At 38.2% G+C, this 26,439-nt stretch overlaps 1 protein-coding gene across 4 annotated transcripts; it reads left to right on the top strand.

Annotated features, from left to right (window-relative positions):
* LOC103503332 (DExH-box ATP-dependent RNA helicase DExH15 chloroplastic) lies at window positions 1–26,439 on the top strand. 4 transcript variants are annotated; one of them, XM_051089688.1, is made up of 9 exons: window positions 1–573; window positions 679–854; window positions 940–1,053; window positions 2,702–2,810; window positions 2,891–2,977; window positions 17,211–17,329; window positions 23,653–23,837; window positions 23,915–24,439; window positions 24,536–26,439. In XM_051089688.1, exons 1-9 carry the CDS (start codon window positions 67–69, stop codon window positions 26,161–26,163), a joined length of 3,450 nt encoding a protein of 1,149 aa, XP_050945645.1. In that variant the 5' UTR covers window positions 1–66; the 3' UTR covers window positions 26,164–26,439. The 4 variants fall into 4 exon arrangements, with proteins under 4 accessions (XP_050945645.1, XP_050945646.1, XP_008465717.3 ...); XM_051089689.1 differs by having other exon boundaries at window positions 2–573; window positions 23,653–23,830; window positions 23,935–24,439; XM_008467495.3 differs by having other exon boundaries at window positions 2–573; window positions 23,653–23,830; window positions 23,935–26,439.

The following is a 26,439-nucleotide window of genomic DNA, read 5'->3' as shown; positions in this document are numbered from 1 at the left end:
TTATCCATACAATAAAATAAAATCTAAATTATCGAAAGGGAGTAGCTAAAGCCGAAGTCCGGAGTCATGGCGATTCCCGCCATTGATGTCTACTCCATCATTTCTCTTCAACATCTCTGCCCCCCGCCGTTATCTTATCCTTTCCCGTCGTTCGTGTGTCCTCACTATTCTTCACCTTCGATTCAGGCCTCCAGGTTTTGCCGCCATAAACCTCTCGCCTTCTACTCTACCTATCCAGTTCGATTTCGACCTTCCTTTCAGTCTCCGAGGTCCATTTTCTCTGAAAAATCCCAACTCTCCGATGTTGACGAAGACGAGGATGAAGACGAGGATGAAGACGACGAAGACGACGTGGCAGCCGAGGAGTACGACAGCGATGCATTGGGAGAATTCGAGCAGAGCTACGATGAAGTCGAATTGTCGATGGACGCTTCGGAAATTTCTAATGCACCCGAGGAGTTCAAATGGCAGAGAGTGGAAAAGCTTCTCGGCGAAGTTAGAGAGTTTGGAGAAGGAATTATCGATGTCCATGAGCTTGCTTCAGTTTATAATTTCCGCATCGATAAGTTTCAAGTAAATCATACATTTATTTGTAATATTGAAGAATGCCATGACATATCCTATCAATTCGCATGAACTTTACCAACTGTAGTCTTGCAATTTTATCATTTGTGTTAGCGGCTAGCCATACAAGCATTCTTGAGAGGATCATCGGTAGTGGTATCGGCTCCTACCAGCAGTGGAAAGACTTTGATTGCGGAGGCTGCGGCCGTTGCCACCGTAGCCAGGAAGAGACGATTGTTTTACACGACTCCACTGAAAGCATTGTCGAATCAGAAATTTCGCGAGTTTCGGTAAACAATTTCTGCATTTTTTGCTAACTATTTCTGCTTTTATATCGATTAGTTTTTTTAAGTCATTATCCTTCTATTGTTTCAGTGAGACGTTTGGAGACAGCAACGTTGGGCTTCTAACTGGAGATTCTGCAGTTAATAAAGATGCACCGGTTTTAATCATGACTACAGAAATTTTGCGCAACATGTTGTATCAGAGGTAAGATATCAACATGTTCTAGTTATGGACGAACTTGTCAACGACCTCCAATCAAGTGGCAAGAGCCTAGCATGGGGTTCCGTCTATGTAGCTCATTTTATCTATGATTTTTCTCCCTTTCTTGTCTTCTTTTAAAATCGTATGGGATACATTTTACAGAACTTTTTTTTTCTATAATTTTTTTTAATGTCAAAAAAGAAGAAAAAACTAGCCTGAAAAAAGAAGACATAACAGCAACCAAATCAGTTACTGGAAGAGACTCCAATTAGTTAGAACTGAACATTACAGGAAAATTTCGTAGAGAACATACAAGGAGATATTGAAGTGAGACATGCTCTAAACCTCCTCTTTTAGATCCGTTTTGTACCTTGAAGATTCTTTTATATTTCGGTAGTATAATGTTCTGGATAATGATAGCACCATGTGCCAGTACCAGGGAAGTTCTCTATCACAATAGGAGGGATGAACGCCCCTCAATCATGTCCCAACAACCTACGTCTATCAAACTGACAACGGACCCCATGCAGTATTGTTGTAGCGAGAAGCAAGGTGAGGTCTCAACACCTTGAAGCCATACTAGGCGAGTGTCTTCAATAAGGTGCTTGCCTTATTGCTCCATCTTTCGCCTTTGTCTGCCTTTACCTAAAATGGAAGTAAGCACCTATGACAATCACCTTAGTGTTGAATATCTTTAGTGAGACATCCTTCTAATAAGTTTGCACTAGAAAATGGCATCTTCGATGATTTTAAAAATGTGTAGAGATCTTATCAAGGTACACAAAGGAATCCTGTTTTCTAGAATATAGGAAAATAGTCTCGTCAACAAATTATAGGTATGTAACTTTTCCCCTTCTCACAACCAACCGTTCTACTAAACTAAATCAGTATCCATGATTCTATAAATCAATCTACAAAGAATGTCTACATCCACCACGGAGAAGAAAAATAAACGAAAGGAATTTCGTGCTTGATCCCTCTAGGATCCAGAATCTTGCCACTAGGCTTATATCTACTACAATGGAAAAATATTTTATGACACAATTACAAATTGGTGCTTTCTCTTTAATGTCAAAGCCTTTTTTACTAACATTTTACCTAACAAATCCCAATTGGTCAAAAACACATTTTAAGTAGAATGTAATACATAACCTGAAATATTCACTCTTTGAGATTTATTGAGAGCATAGGGACTAAACTTGGACAATTGAAAGGACAAGGACTAAACAAGTATAAGGACCAAAATGGTATTTTAACCTCCTTAATTATCTTGTTGACTATAGACATTTCATCCAAGATCTTTTCCTCTGTGGAAAATACTCTCTGATTAACGGAGATGGTGCCAGGTGCCAGGTGACTACAGACATCTACTTCCTATTCTTTCATAGCTCTTTGATAATCAAACGAGTTTGAGGTGGTTAAGGTGTTTTTGATAACATAAAAAGTTATCAAAATCACTTTGGTTTTACAGGACTATGAATCGTGTATATTTTTGTTTTCAATATATATGTGTGTATATATATAGATAAATAGATAGATAGGTAGATAGATAGATTATTTTCTTACCAACTGCGGAAATGTTTTTTTTTCCCCTTCCAATTCAAGCATATTGTTTGAATTATAATAGGTTGTTGAATATATTTTCATGCAGTGTTGGAATGGCCACATCTGCAAGTGGACTATTTCATGTGGATGTGATTGTTTTGGATGAAGTTCATTACCTAAGTGATATTTCTCGGGGCACAGTGTGGGAAGAGATTGTGAGTATTTGTTAATGTGGATTCTCATTTGGTCTAACTTGGTAACGCTTGTTCTATTAATCAGATAGTGAATATTTTAGGTTATTTATTGCCCAAAAGAAGTGCAACTTATTTGTCTCTCAGCAACGGTTGCAAATCCAGATGAGCTGGCTGGCTGGATTGGTCAGGTAATGTTTTCTATAAGCACCTGAGCCTATAAAACAACCACGATTGCTGTCTCTTTTTATTAATTTGAATTTATATATCACTGTTGATTTGATATCTGTCTTGGAAATCATGTTGGATAGTTGACCTATCGGATTTCTTCCTTCTAATAAAAGCGTCAAAGAATTGGAACATCTCTACATTTTTCTTAATCTACTCATTTTGGGTCACCTCTTCTGTGGAAGCAAAGAGATCCTTTGGATGAAACTTGTTCAGGCTTTTCTATGGTGGACTTGGATGGAAAGAAATCGTTGGATTTTCAAATCAAAGGACAAAACTTATTGTAGAATTAGTGGGTGCTAGAATTAGTTGGTCCTTAAAGTATTTATAGAAAGATTATGGAAGTATTTACCTTAATTTCTAAATATTTTTCTTTTTTATTCCCTTGTGTATTCTATTTATTCTCCCTCATTGTACCTATTGAATAATTCATTAGAAAATAATAAAACAACAATATCGTCGTTTTTCTCTCTGTACTCGGGTTTCCACGTAAGCCTTGGTTTCGTGTTTATTGCTTTTTATATGGTATCAGAGCAAAGCAACAACGAAACCTTAGCAAATAGTTTAGTAGAAACCCAAACCAAACCAAAAGCCACCGCTGACATGGAAAAATTACTCCAACAGGTTCAAAAGTCACCGATCTATACAGTGGGCCAACTCTCGTTGTCGTCCGCGCAACCAAATGGTCAAAAAGTGTCTCATGCGCCGCCTCTGTCAGGCGCGTGGGCCTACGCGCCGCCGTCCGTTTATCTCACTGCCTAGCCTAACTGCTTCTACGCACCTTTACCTGTCCAACTGTCATATCATTCCAGTCATCAGTAACCCCACGTGCGGCCAGCACCCTCTGGTTATGGACAACCAACAAATCTCTCTCCACGCGCCGGTGTCATTTGACCCTTTACAGCAGCTATATGTCTGTGGTTCTGGGATTAACCAAATCCATAAAAGATCTATTTTTTTCGGTTGATGCATCCTCGGCACAGTCTAAATCGACCGATCTATCGATTTATTCAAAGAACCTGGTAACTTTGCTCCTTAATGTGCCTTTGAATTATATAACTAACTCTGCTGCCTTTAGTGCTCGATTCTCGACCCTTGATAATGAGAAGAATAATGGGAAACCAATCCTCGTATGTCAGTATTGCAAGAAACAATTACACACCATGAAGTATTTGTTTTTCCATCTATTTTCTAAAATCGTTGTCTCCTTTCTATCTTGTGATGTGTGTATTCGGGCAAAACAACATCGAGTTTCTTTTTCCTCACAACCACATAAAACCCACACAACTATTTGCCTTTACCCGTAGTGACGTTTGGGGTCTTTCCAAGGTCACCACCTCATCTGAATTATTTACAAAGTTGATTATGTAGAAACTTTTTCTCCAGTTGCTAAGTTGAATATTGTTAAAGTACTGCTATCTATTGCTGTGAACAAAGATTGACCTCTATACTAGCTGAATGTTAATAATGCTTTTCTGAATGGAGACCTAGTGGAGGAAGTCTACATGAGCCCCCCGCCTGAATTTGAAGCCTAGTTTGGTCAGCGGTATGTAAACTCCAGAAATCCCTATATGGTTTGAAATAGTCACTCAGAGCATGGTTTGACAGGTTCACTACTTTTGTCAAGTCCCAAGGGTACAGTCAGGGGCATTCTGATCATACTTTATTTACAAAGGTTTCCAAGATAGGGAATATTGCAGTTTTAATAGTTTATGTGGATGACATTGTTTTGTCTGCAGATGACCAGGCAGAAATCAGTCAACTAAAGCAGAGAAGGGTTATGAATTTGAGATCAAGAATTTGTAAAATCTGAAATATTTCATTAGAATGGAGGTGGCAAGATCTTAAGAAGGCATCTTCATGTCTCATAGAAAATGCACCCTTGATTTGTTAACCGAGACAAGTATGTTAGGAGGTTGTCTTACTGACGCTCCTATTGAATTCAATTGTATACTAGGAAACTCTGATGATCAAGTTCTAGTTGATAAATATCAATATCAGTGCCTTGTGGGTAAATTAATTTACTTATCCCATACTTGTCCTGATATTTCCTTTGCTGTGGTGTTGTCACCGGTTTATGCAGACTCCTTATGAGGAACACATGGAAGCTGTCAATAGAATTTTGAGATACTGGAAAACAACACTTGGTAAAGGGTTGATGTTTAGAAAGACAGACAGAAAGACCACTGAGGCATATACTGACTCGGACCGGATAGGATCTGTTGTTGATAGAAAGTCTATCTCCGGTTATTTTACCTTTGTTTGGGCAATCTTGTAACTTGGAGGAGTAAGAACCAAAGTGTTGTGGCCAGGAGTTGCGCTGGGCCCGAATATTGAGCTATGAGTTCGGGAATATGTGAGGAAATTTGGCTCAAAAAAGTGTTGTTTGATCTTCATTAGGAATGTGAGACACCATTGAAGTTTTTTTTGTGATAATAAAGTCGTTATTAGTATTACTAACAACCCCATTCAACATGATAGAACTAAACTTGTTGAGATTGATCGACATTTCATTAAAGAAAGACTTGACAGTGGGAGCATATGCATTCCGTACATCCCTTCGAGCCAACAGGTTGCTGATGTTCTCACCAAGGGGCTTCTCAGATCAAACTTTGACTTTTGTGTTAGCAAATTGATATTTACTTTACAACTTGAGGGGAGTGTTAGAATTAGTGTGTTTGGCCATGAGGATATTTATGGAAAGATTATGGAAATATTTACCCTAATTCCTAAATCTTTTCCTTTTTTATTCTCTTGTCTATTCTATTTATTCTCCCTTATTGTACCTATTGAATAATTCACCAGAAAATAACAAAACAACAATATTGTGGTTTTTCTCCCGGTACTCAGGTTTCCACATAAGCTTTGTTTTCGTGTTTATTGCTTTCAATAGTGGGCTTGGCCTAAGAAAGGATTTACCCTAATTTCCTTTCATTTTTTTATCATAAGCATGTTGTATATTTATTTTCCCTTTTGTATCTTTTGTTAATATGAGACATTAATAGGAAAGTTAGATTGTGGTTTTTCTCCCGGTACACGTGTTTCCATGTAATTTGGTGTCTATTTTCTTTATTGCTTTTAACATGGTATCAAAGTGAGGTAAAGATGAAACCCTAGACACGATTATAGATGAAACCTAAATAGAGACGGACGAGACAACCGTCACTGTCGCCGTCGTTGTCGCAGAAAAGCTGCTCCACTAGCTTTAGAAGATGCTGACGATCACAATGGGCCCACCCTTGGAGCCAGCTGCATAGCCTAGTGGAGGAAACCAGCTGCACGAAGTTCTTATCCTCACGCATCGTCGTCCAACTCCTCCATCGTTCAATTGGCTGACTCTCACCTGTTTTCTGAATTTTAGTTGCAATACCCTTTTGGCTAGCTAAACATCCATGCATCGTCGCTGCCCTCGGTTTACTGACTACCATCGTTTCACGCGTCGCTGCCTCGGTTTACCGACTGCCATCGTTTCATGCGTCACTGCACTCTGACTCTTTATAGTAGCCGCATATCCGTGGTACCAGGAATGATCAACTTCATAAAGAATCAGGGTTTGGAGTTGATGAATCTTTGGCACAATCCAAACCAACCGACTTGCTGATGTATTCCAAAATTCCGGTAACTTCACTCCCTACTTTGTCCTCAAATTATATAACTAGTTCTCTGGCACCATCTACAGGTGTTTTTCCAAATGAGAAACTGGATGACTAGAACTACTTTTCCTGATCTCAATTGGTAAAAATGTTTCTTGAGGGATGTCACCAATTTGGTTTTTTGACAGGGGAGACTCATCGACCCCTACCTAATGATGCCTAGGAACATCTCTGAAGAGGGGAGGACTCTCTTATTCGGTCCATGTTGATTAATTGTATAAAACCACAAATTGGCCAGCCTCTGCTTTATGCAGCAACTATGGAGGATCTATGAGACATTACTCAGAAATTCTATTTGAAGTGTCAACGTACCTCTCGATGGTATACACTAAGGAAACAAGTCCATGATTGCAAGCAAGGAACTCTGGATGTAACTTCCAACTTCAGTAAACTCTCTCTACTTTGGCAAGAGATGGACCTGTGCAGAGAGACAGTATGGGATACTACAAATGATGGCATACAGTATGTTGGACTTGAAGAAGCTGATCGGATTAATGACTTCCTTAACAGTCTCAATCTCAAGTTTGACATTGTTTGTGGCTGTATACTTGGCCAGAGACCCCTTTCCTCATTAATGGAAGAGTGTTATGAAGCCCGTCTTGAATAATCTCAAGCTTGACCCATCATAGTAAGAAGAACAACGGGAAACCGATCCTTATCTGTGAGTATTGCAAGAAATAGTGGCATACTAAGGATCTGTGTTGGAAACTTTATGGTCGTCTTTTAGGAGGTAAGAAACGTTCCTCAAACAATAAATAGAATTTAGGGCGTGCTTGTATGAGTGAGTCTGTTGGAACCTCTCTACCATCTGGCCCTACTGCAAACCAGAATGGTCTCAGCCCATCCTCCACTCTAGAAGTCATTGCTCAGTCAGGTATGCCTCAATCCCTTAATCTTATCAGTGTCAATGGGAAGAATCTTTGGATCCTAGGCTTAAGTGCTACAGATCACTTCATAGGTTCTTTTGAGAATTTTGTTTCTTATATTCCTTGCGCTGATAATGAAAAAATCAAAATAGCTGATGGTTCTTTAGCTCTAATTGTTGGGAAGGGGCAAATTTTGTCCTTTGAAGGGCTATCCCTCTAGAATGTGTTGCACGTGTTTAAGATTTCCTATAATTTGCTATCTATAAGCAAGATCACCGTGAGTTGAATTGCAAAGCCACTTTCTTATCTGATTTTGTTTCTTTTCAAGACTTGAGCTTAGGGAGGATGATTTTCATTGCTCAGCATACTAGGGGACTGTATCTCCTTGACGATGATACCTCCGTTAGTAGTAGCTCAAGGACTAGTTTATTGTCTTCATATTTTACTATCTCTAAACAAGATAGTATGTCGTGGCATTTCTGGTTGGCCACCCAAACTTTAAATATATGAAGTATTTATTTCCCCATCTCTTCTCTAAAATTGATGTCTCCTCATTATCTTGTGATGTATGTATTTGGGCCAAACAAGTTGGGGTTTCTTTCCCTTCATAGTCATATAAACTAAACCAACCATTCACTCTTATCCATAGTGACGTTTGGGGTCTCTCAAAGGTCACTACCTCGTCTAGGAAACGGTGGTTTGTGACCTTTATTGATAATCATACTCATCTTACCTAGGTCTTCCTTATCATTGATAAATCCGAGGTTTCCTCTGTTTTCCAGAACTTCTATCACATCGTAGAAATGCAGTTGAATGCAAAAATTGCAATCCTTTGGAGTGATAATGCGAGAGTTTCAAAACCATATCCTTGGTGAGTTCCTGCCCTCCAAAGGATTGTTCACCAGAGCTTGTGTGCTTACACCTCTCAACAAAATGATGTTGTCGAGTGGAAAAAGCTGACCTTTTGGAAGTAGCCCGTTCCCTTTTGCTGTCTACTTCCTTTCCTTCTTATCTGTGATGAGATGTTCTTACTGTAGCTTATCTCTTCAATAGGATGTCCTCTCGTGTCCACCTCTAGACTCCCTTAAATTGTCTCAACGAGTCGTATCCCTCAACCGCCTTACTTTTTAGGTTCCCCTTCATATTTTTGCGTGTACAACCTATGTTCATAACTTTGTCCTTAATCGGACCAAGTTCATCCTGGGGCTCAAGCGTGTGTGTTTGTTGGGTATCCCCTTCATCAGCGGGGCTATAAACGTTTCTATCCTCCTTTCCGTAAATATTTTGTCACTATGGATGTCACTTTTTGTGAGGATTGACCTTCCTTTCGTGTTGCCGCCTTGAGGGGAAAGTGTGAGTGAAGAGTCTAACTGTCCCTTAGAGTGTACTAGTCCTACCCCTATTACCTGACCACGATACTCATCCCACGGTCTTGCTTACAAACCAAGTTCCCTGGAAAACTTACTATAGGAGAAATCTCACAACGGAAATTGAGTTCTCTACTGATCTATTAACTCTGGTCCAAGACTCTGAACCTCCACGAGATGAAGTTATGACTAATCCTATTTACTCACGTGTTGACAGTAAAATGAGTGAGAATGATAGATCCAATATTGTTGTTCCTGAAGATATGGGAGAAAAGGACAATGTTGATGAGACCGAGGTCATAGCAGAAACTGGTGGAAATGAGGTTGAACAAGATCATTTAGGTAATCTTGATGAGTATGACCCTTCTCTTGACATCTCTATTGTGCTAAGAAAAGGCACTAAGTCTTGCACCGAACACCCTATTTGTAACTATGTTTTCTATGAGAGTATTTCTACGCAGTTCAAAGCCTTCATAGCTGGCCTTGATTCCATCGTGATACCAAAAAATATACACATTTCTTTAGAGTGCGTTGAGTGGAAAACTGCTGTTATGAAAGATATGAGAGCTCTTGAAAGAATAAGACTTGGGAGATTTGTACTCTCCCTAAGGGACATAGAACTGTGGGATGTAAATGGGCGTTCACACTCAAATACAAGGCAGATGGAACTTTTGACAGGCACAAGGCCAAGTTAGTTAGAAAAGGGTTTACTCAGACCTATGGTGTCAATTATTCTGAAACTTTTTCCTCAATTCCAAAACTAAATACCGTTACAGTCCTGTGTTAGACCCCTTATTAAGCAAGTGTATACTAGAAGGAAGAAATAGATCTTGTTTTGAATGAGCACGTGAGGAAATAGATGTTTGTTATTAAAAAACACACGTGTGATTTAAATAGGTCGGTGGGCGGGAAATTAGGAGGAATGACAGTTGTCTTTTGGGCGGAAATTAGTGTATAAAGTCAGTGTCGTGAGTGGGAAGGGGAGACATGTTTTTGGAGGGAAATTGTGAGAGAAAATTCTGTGTTCTTCTGGTTGAGAGATCAGAATTATGCATTGTATTCAAGGATTGTAACTTCAACAATCCTATTCTTGTACTGTAGTAAATCAATAAAGACAGCATTTACCAATTGATATTGGAGTTCCAACATTTTGGTATCAGAGCCGTGATCTGGGAAAGGATGGTTCAGACTCGTATAGAAGAACGTCTGGAATGCATCGTCCAAGAAATTGCCGGAATGAAGAAGGAATTAAGTAAGGTGCCGACGATTGAGGTGAGCTTGAACGAAATTGCAAAGAGCATCGAATTGATGCGCCTTCAGTCGGAAAAACAGCAGCAGTTACTATTCACAATCATCGAAACGAATACGATAGAGAGGTCGATGATGAGTGGGATAGTAACAGAACCCGCCGCGAAGGAATTTGAAAAAGCTAAAGGAAAGGAAAGCGACGCGTCTTCCAGTAGAATGACTGAATCGGACCGAAATTTCAGAGCCATGGTAACGAACGAAGAAGCGACGACGACGACAGTTTTCAGGACCGAAACAAGTTTAAGAAGATCGAGATGCCCGTTTTTACAGGAGAGAATCCCGACTCTTGGCTTTTTCGAGCAGAGAGGTATTTTCAAATTCATAAACTAACTGAGTCAGAAAAAATGTTAGTGTCTACGGTTAGTTTCGATGGTCCAGCATTAAATTGGTATAGATCTCAAGAGGAGAGGGATAAATTTACCAGTTGGTCGAATATGAAAGAGAGATTGCTGGTTCGATTTCGGTCTAATAAAGATGGTACTCTTAGCGGGCAATTTCTGAGAATTAAACAAGAGAGTACAGTAGAAGAATATATAAATTTGTTTGATAAAATGGTAGCACTAGTGAATGATTTGCCTGAACGAGTAATTGAAGATACATTTATGAATGGTTTATTACTGTGGGTGAGATCTGAAGTGTTTTTCTGTCGACCGAAAGGATTGGCAGAGATGATGGAGGTAGCCCAGTTAGTAGAAAACAGAGAGATAGTAAGAACTGAGGCTAAAATGAATGGGTATTCAGGAGGAAAGGTGATGGGATATAATGGCAGTAGTGGAAAAACGACGTTTTGGAGGAGTAACGGGGGAGAGTAAAAGTAATACTTCATTTCCCATTCGCACCATTACATTGAGGAGTTCTACTCCAACTGAAAATCGAAGGGAAGGAACCTATAAAAGGCTACCCGATGCTGAATTCCAGGCAAGAAAAGAGAAGGGATTGTGTTTTCGATGTAATGAGAAGTATTCTGCAGATCATAAATGTAGATTGAAAGAACAACGAGAGTTGAGGATGTTTGTTGTGACGGAAGGAAGAGAAGAATATGAAATTGTTGAAGAAGAAAAAGAAGAAAAAGAATTGGGTTGCATAGAAGTCAATGAGAACGTAACCACTGTGGTTGAATTATCAATCAATTCGGTGGTTGGTTTAAATGATCCTGGAACTATGAAGGTGAGAGGTAAATTGCTTGGAGAAGAGGTGGTTATTTTAATTGATAGTGGAGCGACACACAACTTTGTGTCAGAAAAACTAGTGAAGAAATTATCATTGTCCATCAAAGAAACTTCACATTATGGTGTGATCTTAGGATCTGGGGCTGCTATCCAGGGAAAAGGAATATGTGAAAAACTGGAAGTGCAGTTGAATGGTTGGAAAATAGTAGAGGATTTCCTTCCTTTAGAACTTGGAGGTGTTGATGTAATTTTGGGAATGCAATGGTTGTATTCTTTAGGGGTTACTACAGTAGATTGGAAAAACTTGTCATTGTCCTTTGTGGCTGAGGGGAAGGAAGTGAACATCAAAGGAGATCCTAGTCTGACGAAGGCAAGGATCAACCTAAAAAATATGATAAAAAACTGGGAAGAAAAGGATAGTGGATTTCTGATTGAATGCCGATCTTTGCAAGTGAAAACTGTGGAAGATGATGAATGCTATTTGCTAAACACAGAAGTGGAGAGTAAAGGACTGATCGGTTCAGTTATCAAACAGTTTCGAGATGTTTTTGAGTGGCCGGAAAAACTACCACCTCGAAGAGAAATAGAGCACCATATACATATGAAGGAGGGAACCAACCCAATTAATGTACGTCCATACCGATATGGATTCCATCAAAAAGAAGAAATGGAGAAGTTAGTTCAAGAAATGTTGAATTCAGGGGTAATAAGGCCGAGTATCAGTCCATATTCTAGCCCAGTGTTGCTGGTTAAAAAAAAAGATGGGAGCTGGCGTTTTTGTGTAGATTATAGAGCTGTCAATAATGCCACGATTCCTGATAAGTTCCCTATTCCGGTAGTGGAGGAGTTATTTGATTAGCTTTGTGGAGCAACTCTATTTTCTAAGATTGATCTGAAGTCCGGGTACCATCAAATCAGAATGGCCGATGAAGATATAGAGAAAACGGCTTTTAGAACACACGAGGGTCATTACGAGTTTTTAGTAATGCCCTTCGGGCTGACCAATGCACCGGCTACATTTCAAGCCTTGATGAATAATATATTCAAGCCATTCCTCAGAAAGTTTGTGTTGGTTTTCTTTGATGATATATTGGTTTATAGTAGAAATGAGGAAGAACATGAATTACACATGAAAAAGGTGTTGGCAGTTTTGCGGCATCATGAATTGTATGCTAACCAAAAGAAATGTCACTTTGCACAGGAGAAAATTGAGTATTTGGGTCATGTGATTTCAGGAGGAGTGGCAGTGGATCCGGAGAAGATTAAAGCTATATCTGATTGGTCACAACCTACAAATGTTAAAGAAACCAGAGGATTCTTGGGGTTAACAGGATACTATCGACGTTTTGTGCGCAATTATGGAACTATTGCTACTCCACTAACTCAATTGTTAAAAAAGGGAGGGTTTAATTGGACTGAGGAAGCCACTTTGGCTTTTAACCGGTTGAAATCTGCAATGATGTCCTTACCGGTATTAGCTTTACCTGATTTTACTAAGCAATTTGAAATAGAAGCTGATGCATCTGGATATGGAGTTGGAGTTGTTCTGGTGCAAGACAAAAGACCAGTGGCATATTATAGTCACATGCTAGCATTAAGGGACAGATCTCGACCAGTTTATGAAAGAGAACTCATGGCTGATGTATTGGCAGTCCAAAGATGGCGTCCTTACTTGTTGATAGGGAAATTCAGGGTGAAGACTGACCAGAAGGCACTTAAATTTTTGCTAGATCAGAGGATCATACAGCCCCAGTACCAGAAATGGATAGCTAAACTACTGGGTTATTCATTTGAAGTAGTTTATAAACCCGGAGTGGAAAACAGAGCAGCTGATGCTCTATCTCGAAAACCAGAAGAAGTGCAATTGTTTGGGCTGTCCAATTACTGTTGATTTGGAGATAATAAAAAAGGAGGTGTTCCAAGATTCCAAGTATGAGAAGATTATAAGGCAGATAGAGCAAGGTGAAGAGTTGGAAGTGAACGATTACTCTCTGAGGAAAGGGCTGTTGATGTATAAGAATCGATTGGTAATTTTGAAACAATCCTCTTTGATACCAGTGATTTTAGATACTTTTCATAATTCTGCATTTGGAGGACATTCAGGGTTTTTGAGAACTTATAAAAGAATAGCAGCTGAGTTGTATTGGGAGGGGATGAAGGCTGATATTAAAAAACACTGTGAAGAGTGTTTAACATGCCAAAGAAGTAAGACATTGGCACTATCACCGGCTGGTTTACTTGTCCCATTGGAGATCCCTCAAGCTATATGGAGTGATATATCAATGGACTTCGTGGAAGGTCTTCCAAAGTCAAGTGGTTGTGAGGTAATTTTGGTGGTGGTAGACAGATTGAGTAAATATGGACATTTTTTACCATTGAAACACCCGTATACTGCTAAGTTGGTGGCTGAGCTGTTTGTGAAAGAGATAGTAAGATTGCACGGATTTCCTTTATCCATTGTGTCGGATAGAGACAAGGTATTCCTTTGTCAATTCTGGACTGAATTGTTTCGTCTATCTGGCACTAAGCTGAATAAAAGTACAGCTTATCACCCTCAATCAGATGGCCAAACCGAGGTTGTCAACAGGGGTGTGAAAACTTATTTGAGGTGTTTTTGTAATGAGAAACCTAAGAAATGGACTAAATGGTTGCCTTGGACGGAATATTGGTCTAATACTACCTTTCAACGTTCTATTGGCATGACTCCATTTCAAGTTGTCTATGGCCGACATCCCCCTACTATTCTATCTTATGGAAGTTCACCATCCAAGAATTCTACTGTCGAGGAAATGTTGCAGGAAAGAGATCTTGTTTTGGTTTCTTTGCGTGAGCATTTACGCTTAGCACAAGAACAGATGAAGTTGTATGCGGATCGAAAAAGGAGAGCGGATGAATTTTCAGTGGGAGAATATGTATTTTTACGTATTCGTCCTTATAGACAGATTACAGTGCGCAGTAGAAGGAATGAAAAGCTTGCTCCACGTTTCTACGGGCCATATAAAATTATAGAAAAGATTGGGCCTGTCGCTTATCGTCTACAACTACCAGAAAATTCCAGAATTCATTCTCTATTTCATGTGTCTCAGCTGAGGAAAATGATGGGACAGCATGCGGATTCTCAACCGACTATTCAGTTTATTGATGAGAATTATATGTGGAAATCTGAACCGGAAGAAGCTATTGAATATCGTAAGACCAGGGCTGAGCAGTGGGAAGTTTTGGTGTGTTGGAGAGGTTTGCCTAAGCATGAAGCTTCTTGGGAATCTTATGATGAAATGAAAGAAAAGTATCCAAATTTTCACCTTGAGGACAAGGTGAATTTAAAAGGGGGAAGGAATGTTAGACCCCTTATTAAGCAAGTGTATACTAGAAGGAAGAAATAGATCTTGTTTTGAATGAGCACGTGAGGAAATAAATGTTTGTTATTAAAAAACACACGTGTGATTTAAATAGGTCGGTGGTCGGGAAATTAGGAGGAATGACAGTTGTCTTTTGGGCGGGAATTAGTGTATAAAGTCAGTGTCGTGAGTGGGAAGGGGAGACATGTTTTTGGAGGGAAATTGTGAGAGAAAATTCTGTGTTCTTCTGGTTGAGAGAAGATCAGAATTATGCATTGTATTCAAGGATTGTAACTTCAACAATTCTATTCTTGTACTGTAGTAAATCAATAAAGACAGCATTTACCAATTGATATTGAAGTTCCAACATCCTGCTATTTGTTGCTGTGAATAAAGATTGGCCTTTATATCAGCTTGATGTTAAGAATGTGTTCTTGAATAGAGACTTGGAAGAGGAAGTCTATATGAGCCCCTCGGGTTTGAAGCCCAATTTGAACATTGGGTTTGTAAACTTCAAAGATCCTTCTATGGCCTAATACAGTCACCAAGCGCATGGATTGATAGGTTTACTACCTCTGTCAAGTTCCAAGGATACAGTCAGGGGAACTCATATCACACTGTATTTAAAAAAGTCTCCAAGATTGGGAAGATCATTGTGTTGATTGTTCATGTTGATGACACTGTTTTATTTGGGGATGACACTGCTGAAATCATCCAATTGAAAAAGAAGATGAATGATGAGTTTAAACTTAAAAACTTGGGAAATTTGAAGTATTTCCTCGGGATGAAGGTAGCTAAATCAGAAGAAAGTATCTCTGTATCTTAGAGGAAGTACCCTTGATTTGTTGATTGAGATAGGTATGTTAGGATATCGTCTTGCCGATACTCCTATTGAATTCAACTGTAAACAGGAAAACTTTGGTGATAAAGTTCCAGTTAAGAAAGAAAAATATCAGCGCCTTGTAAGAAAGTTGATTTACTTGTCACATACTAGACCGGATATCTCCTATGCTGTGAATACTGTTATCTAGGTCATGCAGGCTCCCTACGAGGAATATACGGTGGCAGTTAACAGAATCCTGAGGTACTTTAAAACAACTCTAGGTAAAGGGTTGATGTTTAGGAAGACCAACAGGAGAGCTTGAGGCCTATACTGATTTTGACTGGGTAGGGTTTGTTGTTGACATGAAATCCACCTCCAGCTACTGTACCTTTGTATAGGGCAATCTCATAACCTGTAGGAGTAAGAAGCAAGGGGTTGTGGCTAGAAGTAGTGTTGAAGTTGAGTATCGGGCCAAGAGTTTAGGGATATGCGAGGAAATTTGGCTTTCACAAGTTTTATCTGACCTTCATCAAGAATGTAAGGTGCCGATGAAATTATTCTGTGATAATAAGGCAACTATTAGCATGACCAACAATCCTATTCAACATGATAGAACTAAACATGTAGAGATTAATCGACACTTCATCGAAGAAAGACTGGACAATGGTAGCATATGCATTCCTTACATCCTTTCGTGCCAACATGTTGCTGATGTTCTCACCAAGGGGCTTCTCAAATAAAGCTTTCTCGCGTTAGCAAGTTGAGTTTCATTGATATCTATGTCCCAACTTGAGGAGTGTTAGATTTAGTGGGCTTGGCTCAAGGAAGAACTTACCCTAATTTCCTTTTCTTTTCTATCATAAGCTTGTTGTCTATTTTTTTTTGTCAATTTGTGGTTTTTCTCCTAGTACTTGGGTTTCCACGTAATTCGGTGTCTATTTTCTTTACCGCTTTTAACACTTATCCTATTTTTCTTTCATAGTTTTCTTTTCCTTGCTTTATCTTGGAGTAAAATAAATAGACTCTCTTTTACGCTTATAGTTTATCTTTTCTTTTGTTTAATTGGAGATTGTTGGAAATAAGGAGCTTTGTTGATAGTTTATAGGCCGAGGGTACTTTAGGATTTTACTTTACCCCTAGTTTATTTTCTTTTTTGTATAAGGCTGCTAGAGTCTATAAAATTGTCTTCTTTTGTAATTTTTGTTGGGTGTGAAAATAATAAAAGAGACTATCGTGGTTTTTCTCCCTATTTTAGGGTTTTCCAAGTAAACCTTGTGTTCTCTTTTCTACCATTTAGTAAAGATTTTATTTGAACTCCCTAGGATTGGATGATGGTGTTGTTGGTGGTGATTCTTTTATTTTATTTTTTTGGAAATTTAAGGCTTAAATCGATACAATTCTTAGTTTGAGGTTAAAATTGATGCAACTTTCAAAATTTAGAGTTTAAATTGATGTTTGCCCAACATAAAAGAACAAACAATCTAATACGTACTTAAAGTAGTCGGCGGTCTATCCATGTTCTGAAATGACATTTGTTTTAGTGGTCTGCTTGTTATTCTTGTTTCATTTCAGGTTTCTTGATAAATGGATTGAATTTTTTCTTTTTCCTAATTAAAGTGCTGAAAGTACGTATGTTGTGAATGTTAATTACTTTTTATTTTCACTTCTTAAGATTCATGGGAAAACTGAGTTAGTAACATCATCAAAGCGTCCAGTACCATTGACTTGGCATTTCTCTACAAAGACCTCTTTACTTCCTCTCCTTGATGAGAAAGGAACGCGCATGAATAGGTATTTTTTAATTTCTATAGAAGTTATTGGCATAGGTTTGATATTACTTAGCTTAGTGTGGCTTCTTGTTCTGCTATGGTAAAAGGAATAACGTTTTTGTGAAGCCTTTATTTATTGGGTTTGATTTTAAATTGAGTTTATGTCCGTAGTTAGTCTTTTCTTATAAAAAGATGTTTGTAGTTATCTTCCTTCTTTGAGAGTTCTGAGAAAGTGTAAGGTATTCCCTTACTAACTTTAGTATTACTGAGAAAAGGTTGGCCGAAGGCTACAAAATACTTCAAGTCCAGAGAGCTTAACCTCTCCTTCCCCAGACTACTTCCAATACTAAAAGCCTGCTCTAATTAACACTCTTTATTCTATTTAGACTGATCACTCCTCACTTTCATACAAGCTAGTGGTCCCCCATGTAACTAACTTTCACCTGTGCTTCCCTTTTTACCCCTCCTAGAGTATTTCAGCAGAATTGGTGACCTAACATCATCCCCCTGGGTCAGATGAACCTTGTCCTCAAGGTTGAAATTGGGGAATTGCTATTGAAAGTTTGTAGCGATCATCCAAGTTGATTCATCAGTAAGGCCCATCCAACTTACAAGTAGCTCAACATCCTGTGTTTGAAGATTTCGATGGAAGCCTACAATATCCTTAGGTTCAACCAACCATTCAAAGTTATCTGTCAATATAGGAGGTCTAGGCTGAATTATCTGCATATCTCCCACAAATTTTTTAAGTTGGGACACATGAATGACCGGGTGAATTGTTGCTTCTGATGGAAGTTCTAATTTGTATGCCACCTGCCCTATCTTTTCAATCATTTTATAAGGGCCAAAGAACTTTGGTGTTAACTTCTCATTTCGCTTCTTGGCAACCTATAACAGTTGTTATGGTCTAATCTTCAAGCAAACCTAATCTCAAATTTCAAAAGTAAATTCCCTTCTACTTTTATCTGCGAACTTTTTCATTCGGTTTTGTGCATTGCGAAGTGTTCTTTAAGGGCATTCATCATCACGATCGTGAGCATTTGAACTAAGGTTGCGTTTGTAGTCTTCTGATTTCCATGACTATCAAGGGTGGTGGTGGTGGTCTGCCGTAAAGTGCTTGATAAGGAGTCATCTTGATGGAGCCATGGTATGCGATATTGTACCATTATTGCGCCCAATGTAGCCACAAAGCCCACTGTTTTGGCTTCTCACTACAAAAGCAACGCAATTACGTTTGTAGCCTTTTGTTAACAATCTCTATTTGACTGTCCGTCTGTGGTGATATGCCGTGCTTTAACAAAGGCTGGTGCCTTGAGATTTGAATAGTTCTGTCCAGAAATGGCTCAAAAAAATCTTATCTGTCACAATGGATCGTGGGAAGCCATGGTCCTTGACTACTCCCTCAATAATTTATCAGCCACTGTCTTTGCCATATAAGGATGTTTGGGAGGTAGGAAATGCCCATATTTGCTAGGCCGATCCACCACTACTAGTATGGAGTCAACTTTTTCTGATCATGGACTTCAGTGAAATCCATTGATATATCTTACCAAATTTGTTCAGGAATTTGAAGTGGTTGTAGTAATCCTGCTGGACCATAGATTCTGTTTATTCTTTTGAGACACTGTACACTGCTCCACATATCTCTTGACACCTCCTTTCATACCTTCCCAATATAATTCCCCTTGCAAACGTTTGTACGTATGTAGAAAACTCTAGTGATCACCTATCACAGAATCATGATACAGTTGTAATATTGCTGGAATTAATTTAGAATTTTGGGATAAGACTTACTTGCCTTTGTATTGCAGTGTACCTTGGTGGATTGAGAATTTCAAAATGTAATCAGGATCCTCATGCAGTCGGTTCCATATGGTTAACAGTTTTAAATCCTTCATCACTTCGGCCTTAACCACTTCAATGTCAACTAAGCATGGAACACTTAGATTTGCGAAATGAGCAATTTCCGGGAATCATGAAAGGGCATCAGCAACCTTGTTTTCCGGTCCCCGTTGGTACTGAACCTTGAAAATGTAACTCAGTAGTTTGGAAACTCATTTTTGATATTCCCGTTGGATCACTCTTTGTTTTGTTAAAAACTTGAATGCGCTTTGATCTGTCCGGATGTTGAAATGTTGGCTCAAATGATATGGTCACCATCTTTGAACAGCCATTACTTTTGCCATAAGCTCTCATTCGTAAACGGATTTCAGACGAGCTTGAGGGGAAAGTGTATGACTGAAAAAAGCTACGGGTCGTTGGTTTTGCATTTGCATGGCACCCAACCCAATTCTTGAAGCATCAGACTCAATTACAAATTGCGGCAGTGTGATCATGGCATTTTTAAGTTTGTCAAATGCCTCTTGAGCCTCCTACTACCCCCCCACACACACACATACGAAGGAGTTGAGTTAATGGTGCTGTTAAACTCCCATAGTTGGCATCAAAACGCAGGTAGTAGCTTGTTAATCTGAGGAACCCTCTCAATTCTTGGAGGTTCGTTGGTGCTGGGTATTCTATCATTGCCCTCAATTCTCCGGATCTGCACTTACTCCTTTAGCAGAGATTAAATGGCCTGAGTTCCAGTCAAGTTTGGAATAGATTTTCGGCTGTTGAAGTTCGTCTAACAGTTCCTCTACTAACGGAGTAGGAAAACGATTTGGCACTGTTGTGTTGTTCAGTGCTCGGTAGTCAACACAAAATATCCCTTCGCTGTCCTTTTTCTTGACTTACAAGGCTGGGCTCGAGTAAAGACTGGTACTAGGCTGTATGATCCCCGCTTGCAGCATATCGTCCACGATTTTCTCAATTTCATTCTGCTGGTGATGTGCGTACTGGTATGGTCGCACATCCACTGCCGCTGCTCCTTCCACAATATTGATCTGATGATCAATTTTGCATGATGGTGGTTATTCGTTCGACATTTGAAATAACTTAGAGAATTTACTGTGCAGTGCATACAACTCTTCTGTTTGTGTATTTGGTACCAGGGGCATGCTAGGATCTTCCGGTTCTATATATCCCTCCATATTTTTTGGTATTTTCTTTCCAGATTTCTTGTTTGATTGGAGGGCATGAAAGAATCAAATTCCTTATGTGGAAGCATGTGATCGCTTTGCCTCAATTTTGTTACTGAAAAAATTTACAGGAGAATAGAGGAGACATAGGCCTAATCACGCTTTCTACATGTGAAGGAAGGTTTTTAGTCTTGCTGTGTTTTTTGGGCGGAGAGTGGAATTTTGTATAGAACAATTTTCTGGAGAAAAAGTTGTGAGAGATAGGTAGCGGACTTTTGTTCTTTCTGTACTCTCAAAATCCACCATTCAGAGAGAAGATTAAAGAACAAATACAGGAAGGGAAGTTAAGTCCCCCCAGCCCCTCCATCCCACTCCCCCAGCTGCAGGAGAGTTAATTTAATAAAATTAGTTACCTTAATTAAATTAAAAGTTAATTTTCATAAACGTAACAAAAAACCAAAATATTTACAAAAACAAAAAGCCCATGAAGCCAGTAAAATATTTTAATAAATTACAGATTTACCGTTGATATTTCGAACGATTCATCATTTCTTTTTCTTTTTCTTCTTTGCGATTTATTCGTTCTCTTCCAAATTTCTTCACTCCTCTTCCAGATTTTCTTTCTTCTATTTTTATTCATCTTCTGTTTCTTTCTTTCTTGATCTTCTCTTTCTTTCTTTTAGCTCATCTTCTAGAATATCAAAATCGTTTAAATATCACTTTGATATGATCTAAAAATATGAAGATCGTGTTGACTAGGTAAGCGATCGTTTAGATCATATCTAGATCATATCAAAGTGATATTTAAACGATCCTTACCTAGTCAACACGATCGTTTAGATTTGAAGCCCTTTTTCCATAGTTTAAAAAGAACTACGATCGTGTAAATATGATCTAAACGATAGCTTACCTAGTCAACACGATCGTTTAACATGATGAATACGATCGTTTAGATTTGATACCTTTTTCCCATTGTTTAAAAAGGATTACACGATAGTGTGGATTTGATCTAAATGATCGTTTAGCGTGGTCAACACGATCATTTAGATTTGAACCATTTTTTTCATCGTTAAAAAGAACTACACGATCGTGTTGATACTATGTACACGATCGTGTATCATTTCCTATACACTCGCGTATCATGATCATTTAGAAGAAGAATTACATACTCGTGTATGGCCAATTAATCGCATGTTGACTGGAGCATTTTTGGTATTTTCCATTGTGTGCCTGTGAGTTTTTTCCATTTTCAAAATTGTTCTATACAGTGTAAATATTGCTGGTTTGTTATATGTTTGAAAGAACTCCTAAATTAAATATCAATTAAAACTAATTTAATCAATATATATATATATATATTAAATATATTTTTTATAAATATTAAATATCTTATATTTAATTATATATATATATGAATTATATTCTAATATACATTACTCTCATAACCTATAATTTTAATACGAATCTCGTTCACATTAATTTAACCCATATGAATCATATTCTTATTAATTTAATATTTGAATTTTATTCAAATATTAATACTCTCGTATTATAAAGTTTTAAATTTGGATCCAATTCAAAATTAACTTTATATTATAACGTATCTTTATACACTATATTAATTCCCTTAACTGATTTGGACACTTCAAATTCTTTCAACATTAAATCTTTGTTTAACTCGTTTTATGAGCCAGTAGATGGACCTATAGATATAAGGTCCAATGATACAAGATTAATTCAATTAAACTCCTTATCTAAATTAATCAACATTCATCTACTATGGGGCAATCCATTAAAGACCCATAGCTGCATTTTTATGAACTACAAGATATTTATGTGTTCGTTGATTTTTTTCATTTCTTATAAATCAATTCGTCACAGATTGTCCGTAACTACAATTGAGTCACATTATCGTTTTACCTCTATAGTTACTTGGTCCTTTAGTACCATTAATCCTCTTATGAACAATTAAAATTCTTTTTGGGTCGGTGAGAGGGTTAAACCTTATAGTTCAAAGCCCTGGAGTAAGCACTTAACAGAATAACATATCTATTTTCTCTAAAGGTGGAGAGGAGTGAATTCCTTCTTGTGATGCTATGTTCCTAGCTCCTCACCGATATTGTTCCAAGATCGTAAACCTATTGAATCGGAAACTAGAGCTACTTTGACCTATACAAATCAAAGAACATCCCTGATGAGAAAAAGTTCCTAACTTACTTAGGATTTAAAGTGAGGTACATGAATATCTTTTGAAATGTAAATCTAATTCAGTTATTGGTGTTATTATGAGAGGTTATTAATTTCATGGTTTTAGTCTTCTATTATCTCATTGCATAGTATATCCATTTACATGCCTTTACATAAACGATTTGGATTAAATCGCTTGTGGTAACATTGACAAAGTGGCTGGATTAATTGTATTACTTGGATAAGAAACCAAATCTAATCCATATACTATAGACGTTTTAGGTTATTACTCGAACACGATCCACTTGTATGTCGACCAAACACTGTTCAAATTCAATAAAATAACCTTGGAAGAATAAATAAGACTTGATTGAATATCATTTACCTATGAAAGAATAAATATGACTTTTATTCAATTAAAATTTGTTTACAAAATGCAAGTTTACGAACTACGAAATTTAGGATCGATCCCAACAGGACTTTAATTTATTCTGACTATTCTTTGTTGTAATTTGTAAATCATGGTTCTCTTACGTTTGTTCTTTTTAAATTTCTGGTAGTTTGCTTTGTTTCCATGTAAGTTGAACAATTGTCTTTTTTCATTTTCAATGAAAAGTTTTGTTTCCTTTGAAAAAATAAAAACAAAAAGTAATAGGTAACAAAGTATAAAAAATAGACATGCAATGATATAAAGACAATCATGACCTTACTTGAACAAGGTCTGTTCCGTTGGTTGTACAACTGTGTCCTTGAGTTCTAATGATACAATCACTATTTGCTTGCAGCTGATATGTTAGTCATGTTTAATTACTCCTGCCTCCTAAATTCAACTTCATTATGGAATTCTGGAAATAACTTAAAATTTTCATATTTTCTGGAGCGCGCTTTGTGTGTTTTTCGTAATTTTTGTTCTTGGTTGCTCTGTTAGTATTATATAATACGTTAATGATAGCAATCTATATGAATAATAATAAGAAAAAAGATAGCCATCTTTAACTTCTACTGTAGTTATTAGTTCTATCATTGGAATTTTTTCATTTCCCTTGTGTGGTCTGTGTGCCGTGTATGATTGGGCCATTTGAAATAATTTACCAGTGTACACTATTTTTTCTCTTCTTTTCCCTCTTCCAAATTGGAGCAGGAAGCTGTCGCTCAATTATCTTCAGCTTCATGCTTCAGGAGCTAAACTTTATAAGGATGATGGATCAAGAAGGACCCCAAAAAGGCGTGGGAATGAGATCAGCTATGACAATATTGGCAGCATGTCTAGACAAGCTACACTTTCAAAGAATGATATAAACTCAATCCGCCGTTCAAATGTACTTGGTGAACCAACCTCTCTATCTCCCTTCATCTTCTCCCAATATTGTTATGCTAAACTCAACCAAAGAAAGTTTTAACAGGTTGGTTACTATCTTTCCAGGTTCCTCAGGTGATTGATACATTGTGGCAACTTAAGTCAAAAGATATGCTGCCTGCAGTTTGGTTTATATTTAGCAGGAAAGGATGTGATGCAGCTGTTCAGTACATCGATAGCAGCAATCTCTTAGATGATTGTGAGAGGAGTGAAGTTGAACTTGCGTTGAGGAAATTCCGAATTCAATTTCCAGATGCTGTCCGGGAATCGGCTGTCAAAGGACTTCTGCAAGGAGTTGCTGCACATCACGCTGGCTGCCTGCCTCTCTGGAAGTCTTTCATTGAAGAGCTGTTTCAGAGGGGACTTGTGAAGGTCGTCTTTGCAACAGAAACATTAGCTGCTGGAATCAACATGCCAGCTAGGACAGCAGTTATTGCATCCCTGAGTAAAAGAAGCAATAATGGTCGCACCCAGTTAAGCTCAAATGAACTGCTTCAAATGGCTGGGCGTGCTGGACGTCGAGGCATTGATAAAAAAGGTCATGTGGTGCTTCTTCAAACTCCATATGAAGGTGCTGAAGAATGCTGCAAGCTCCTATTTGCTGGCATTGAACCACTTGTTTCTCAGTTTACAGCTTCATATGGAATGGTACTGAATCTTCTCGCAGGTGCAAAGGTTACTCATACGAGTGAAATGGACGAGACGAAAACTTTCCAAGCTTGGCGAACACTAGAAGAAGCTAGGAAGTTAGTTGAACAAAGTTTTGGAAACTATGTTGGGAGCAACGTCATGCTTGCAGCTAAGGAGGAGCTTGTCAAAATAGAAAAAGAGATTGAAATGCTCAATTTAGAAATAACTGATGAAGCCATTGATAGAAAAAGCAGGAAGTTCTTGTCAGATGTGGCATATAATGAGATTGCAGAGCTGCAGGAGGAGCTACGATCAGAGAAACGTCACAGGACAGAACTGCGAAAAGAGATGGAATCACAAAGAATTTTTGCCCTCAATTCTCTGTTACGAAATCTAGGAGATGGACATTTGCCCTTTTTGTGTTTGCAATACAAAGATTCTGAAGGAGTCCAACATTCAATTCCTACAGTTCTCCTTGGAAACATGGACTCATCAAAACTTGGTAACATGTTTCCTGCTGATAATTCTTTGAGTGGTGCAGAATCAAATCTTGATATCACCTTGGAGCCAGGTTCTGAATCATCTTATTATGTGGCACTAGGTTCAGATAACTCGTGGTACCTATTTACTGAGAAATGGATCAAAACAGTTTATAAAACTGGCTTTCCTAACGTTGCTTTAACTAAAGGGGATGCTTTACCTCGAGAGATTATGAGGAGTCTTCTTGATAAAGAGGGAATGAAGTGGGAGAAGCTTGCTGATTCTGAGCTTGGAAGTTTAGCATGTATGGAAGGATCTCTAGAAACATGGTCGTGGAGTTTAAACGTGCCGGTTCTGAATAGTCTTTCTGAAAATGATGAACTGTTGCAAATGTCTCAATCGTACATGGAGTCTTTAGAAAGGTACAAGGTGCAAAGAAATAAAGTTGCACGATTGAAGAAAAGGATTTCTAGAACAGAAGGATTCAGAGAGTACAAGAAGATTTTAGATATGGCCAATCTTGTAGAGGACAAGATCAGACAATTAAAGACTAGATATAAACGGCTAAGTAATCGAATTGAGCAAATTGAACCATCAGGGTGGAAAGAGTTTTTGCAGATCAGCAATGTGATACATGAAATCAGAGCACTTGATATAAATACTCATGTTATGTTTCCACTTGGAGAAACCGCAGCTGCTATACGAGGTGAAAATGAGCTGTGGATTGCCATGGTTCTAAGAAACAAATTCTTAGTACAACTAAAGCCTACAGAGCTTGCTGCTGTTTGTGCAAGTTTAGTTTCTGAAGGCATCAAAGTTCGCCCAGGAAGGAATAACAGTTACATATTCGAACCATCAAGAACAGTAATCAATATGATCAATTTTCTAGAAGAGCAGAGAAATTCTCTAGAAGATCTTCAAGAAAAGCATGGAGTGAACATATCATGCTGTTTGGACAGCCAATTTTCAGGAATGGTTGAGGCTTGGGCATCTGGGTTGACTTGGAGAGAGATGATGATGGATTGCGCAATGGACGAGGGAGATCTGGCACGCCTCTTGCGACGAACAATCGACTTGTTGGCTCAGATTCCAAAATTGCCTGATATCGATCCATCTTTGCAAAGCAATGCATCCACTGCTTCTGATGTCATGAATCGTCCACCTATAAGCGAATTGGCTGGATAACCTTGCCTGAAAATGGCAGGCACATGCATACGGTTGGTTTGTTTTTGTAACTTTTCCCTTTATATATGAATCTGTATATTCTTCATGATGCATTTTTGACACGCCAAATTAACAGCGATGGGACGTGTTCTTACGAGGTCGTTAGCTGTTGGCTCAAGTGAACTAAACACGTCGTCTAATAAGCTGGTTTAAAATACTCTTCATTTGTATTCAATTTTTTTCACTTCAAGAAATGAATTTGAAAAATGATAACATAATATTAATGATTTTGTTTAA

The sequence above is a fragment of the Cucumis melo genome, chromosome 9, assembly GCF_025177605.1.
Source record: "Cucumis melo cultivar AY chromosome 9, USDA_Cmelo_AY_1.0, whole genome shotgun sequence".
NCBI lineage: Eukaryota > Viridiplantae > Streptophyta > Magnoliopsida > Cucurbitales > Cucurbitaceae > Cucumis > Cucumis melo.
Note: the sequence above shows the minus strand (reverse complement) of the source record. Positions and strands in the feature narration are given on the sequence as shown.

Coding starts and splice junctions, on each gene's coding strand:
- LOC103503332 (XM_051089686.1), top strand. CDS start 67: ATGGCGATTCCCGCCATTGATGTCTACTCCATCATTTCTCTTCAACAT. Junction 574..678: donor TCCGCATCGATAAGTTTCAA/GTAAATCATACA, acceptor CATTTGTGTTAG/CGGCTAGCCATACAAGCATT. Junction 855..939: donor CAGAAATTTCGCGAGTTTCG/GTAAACAATTTC, acceptor CTATTGTTTCAG/TGAGACGTTTGGAGACAGCA.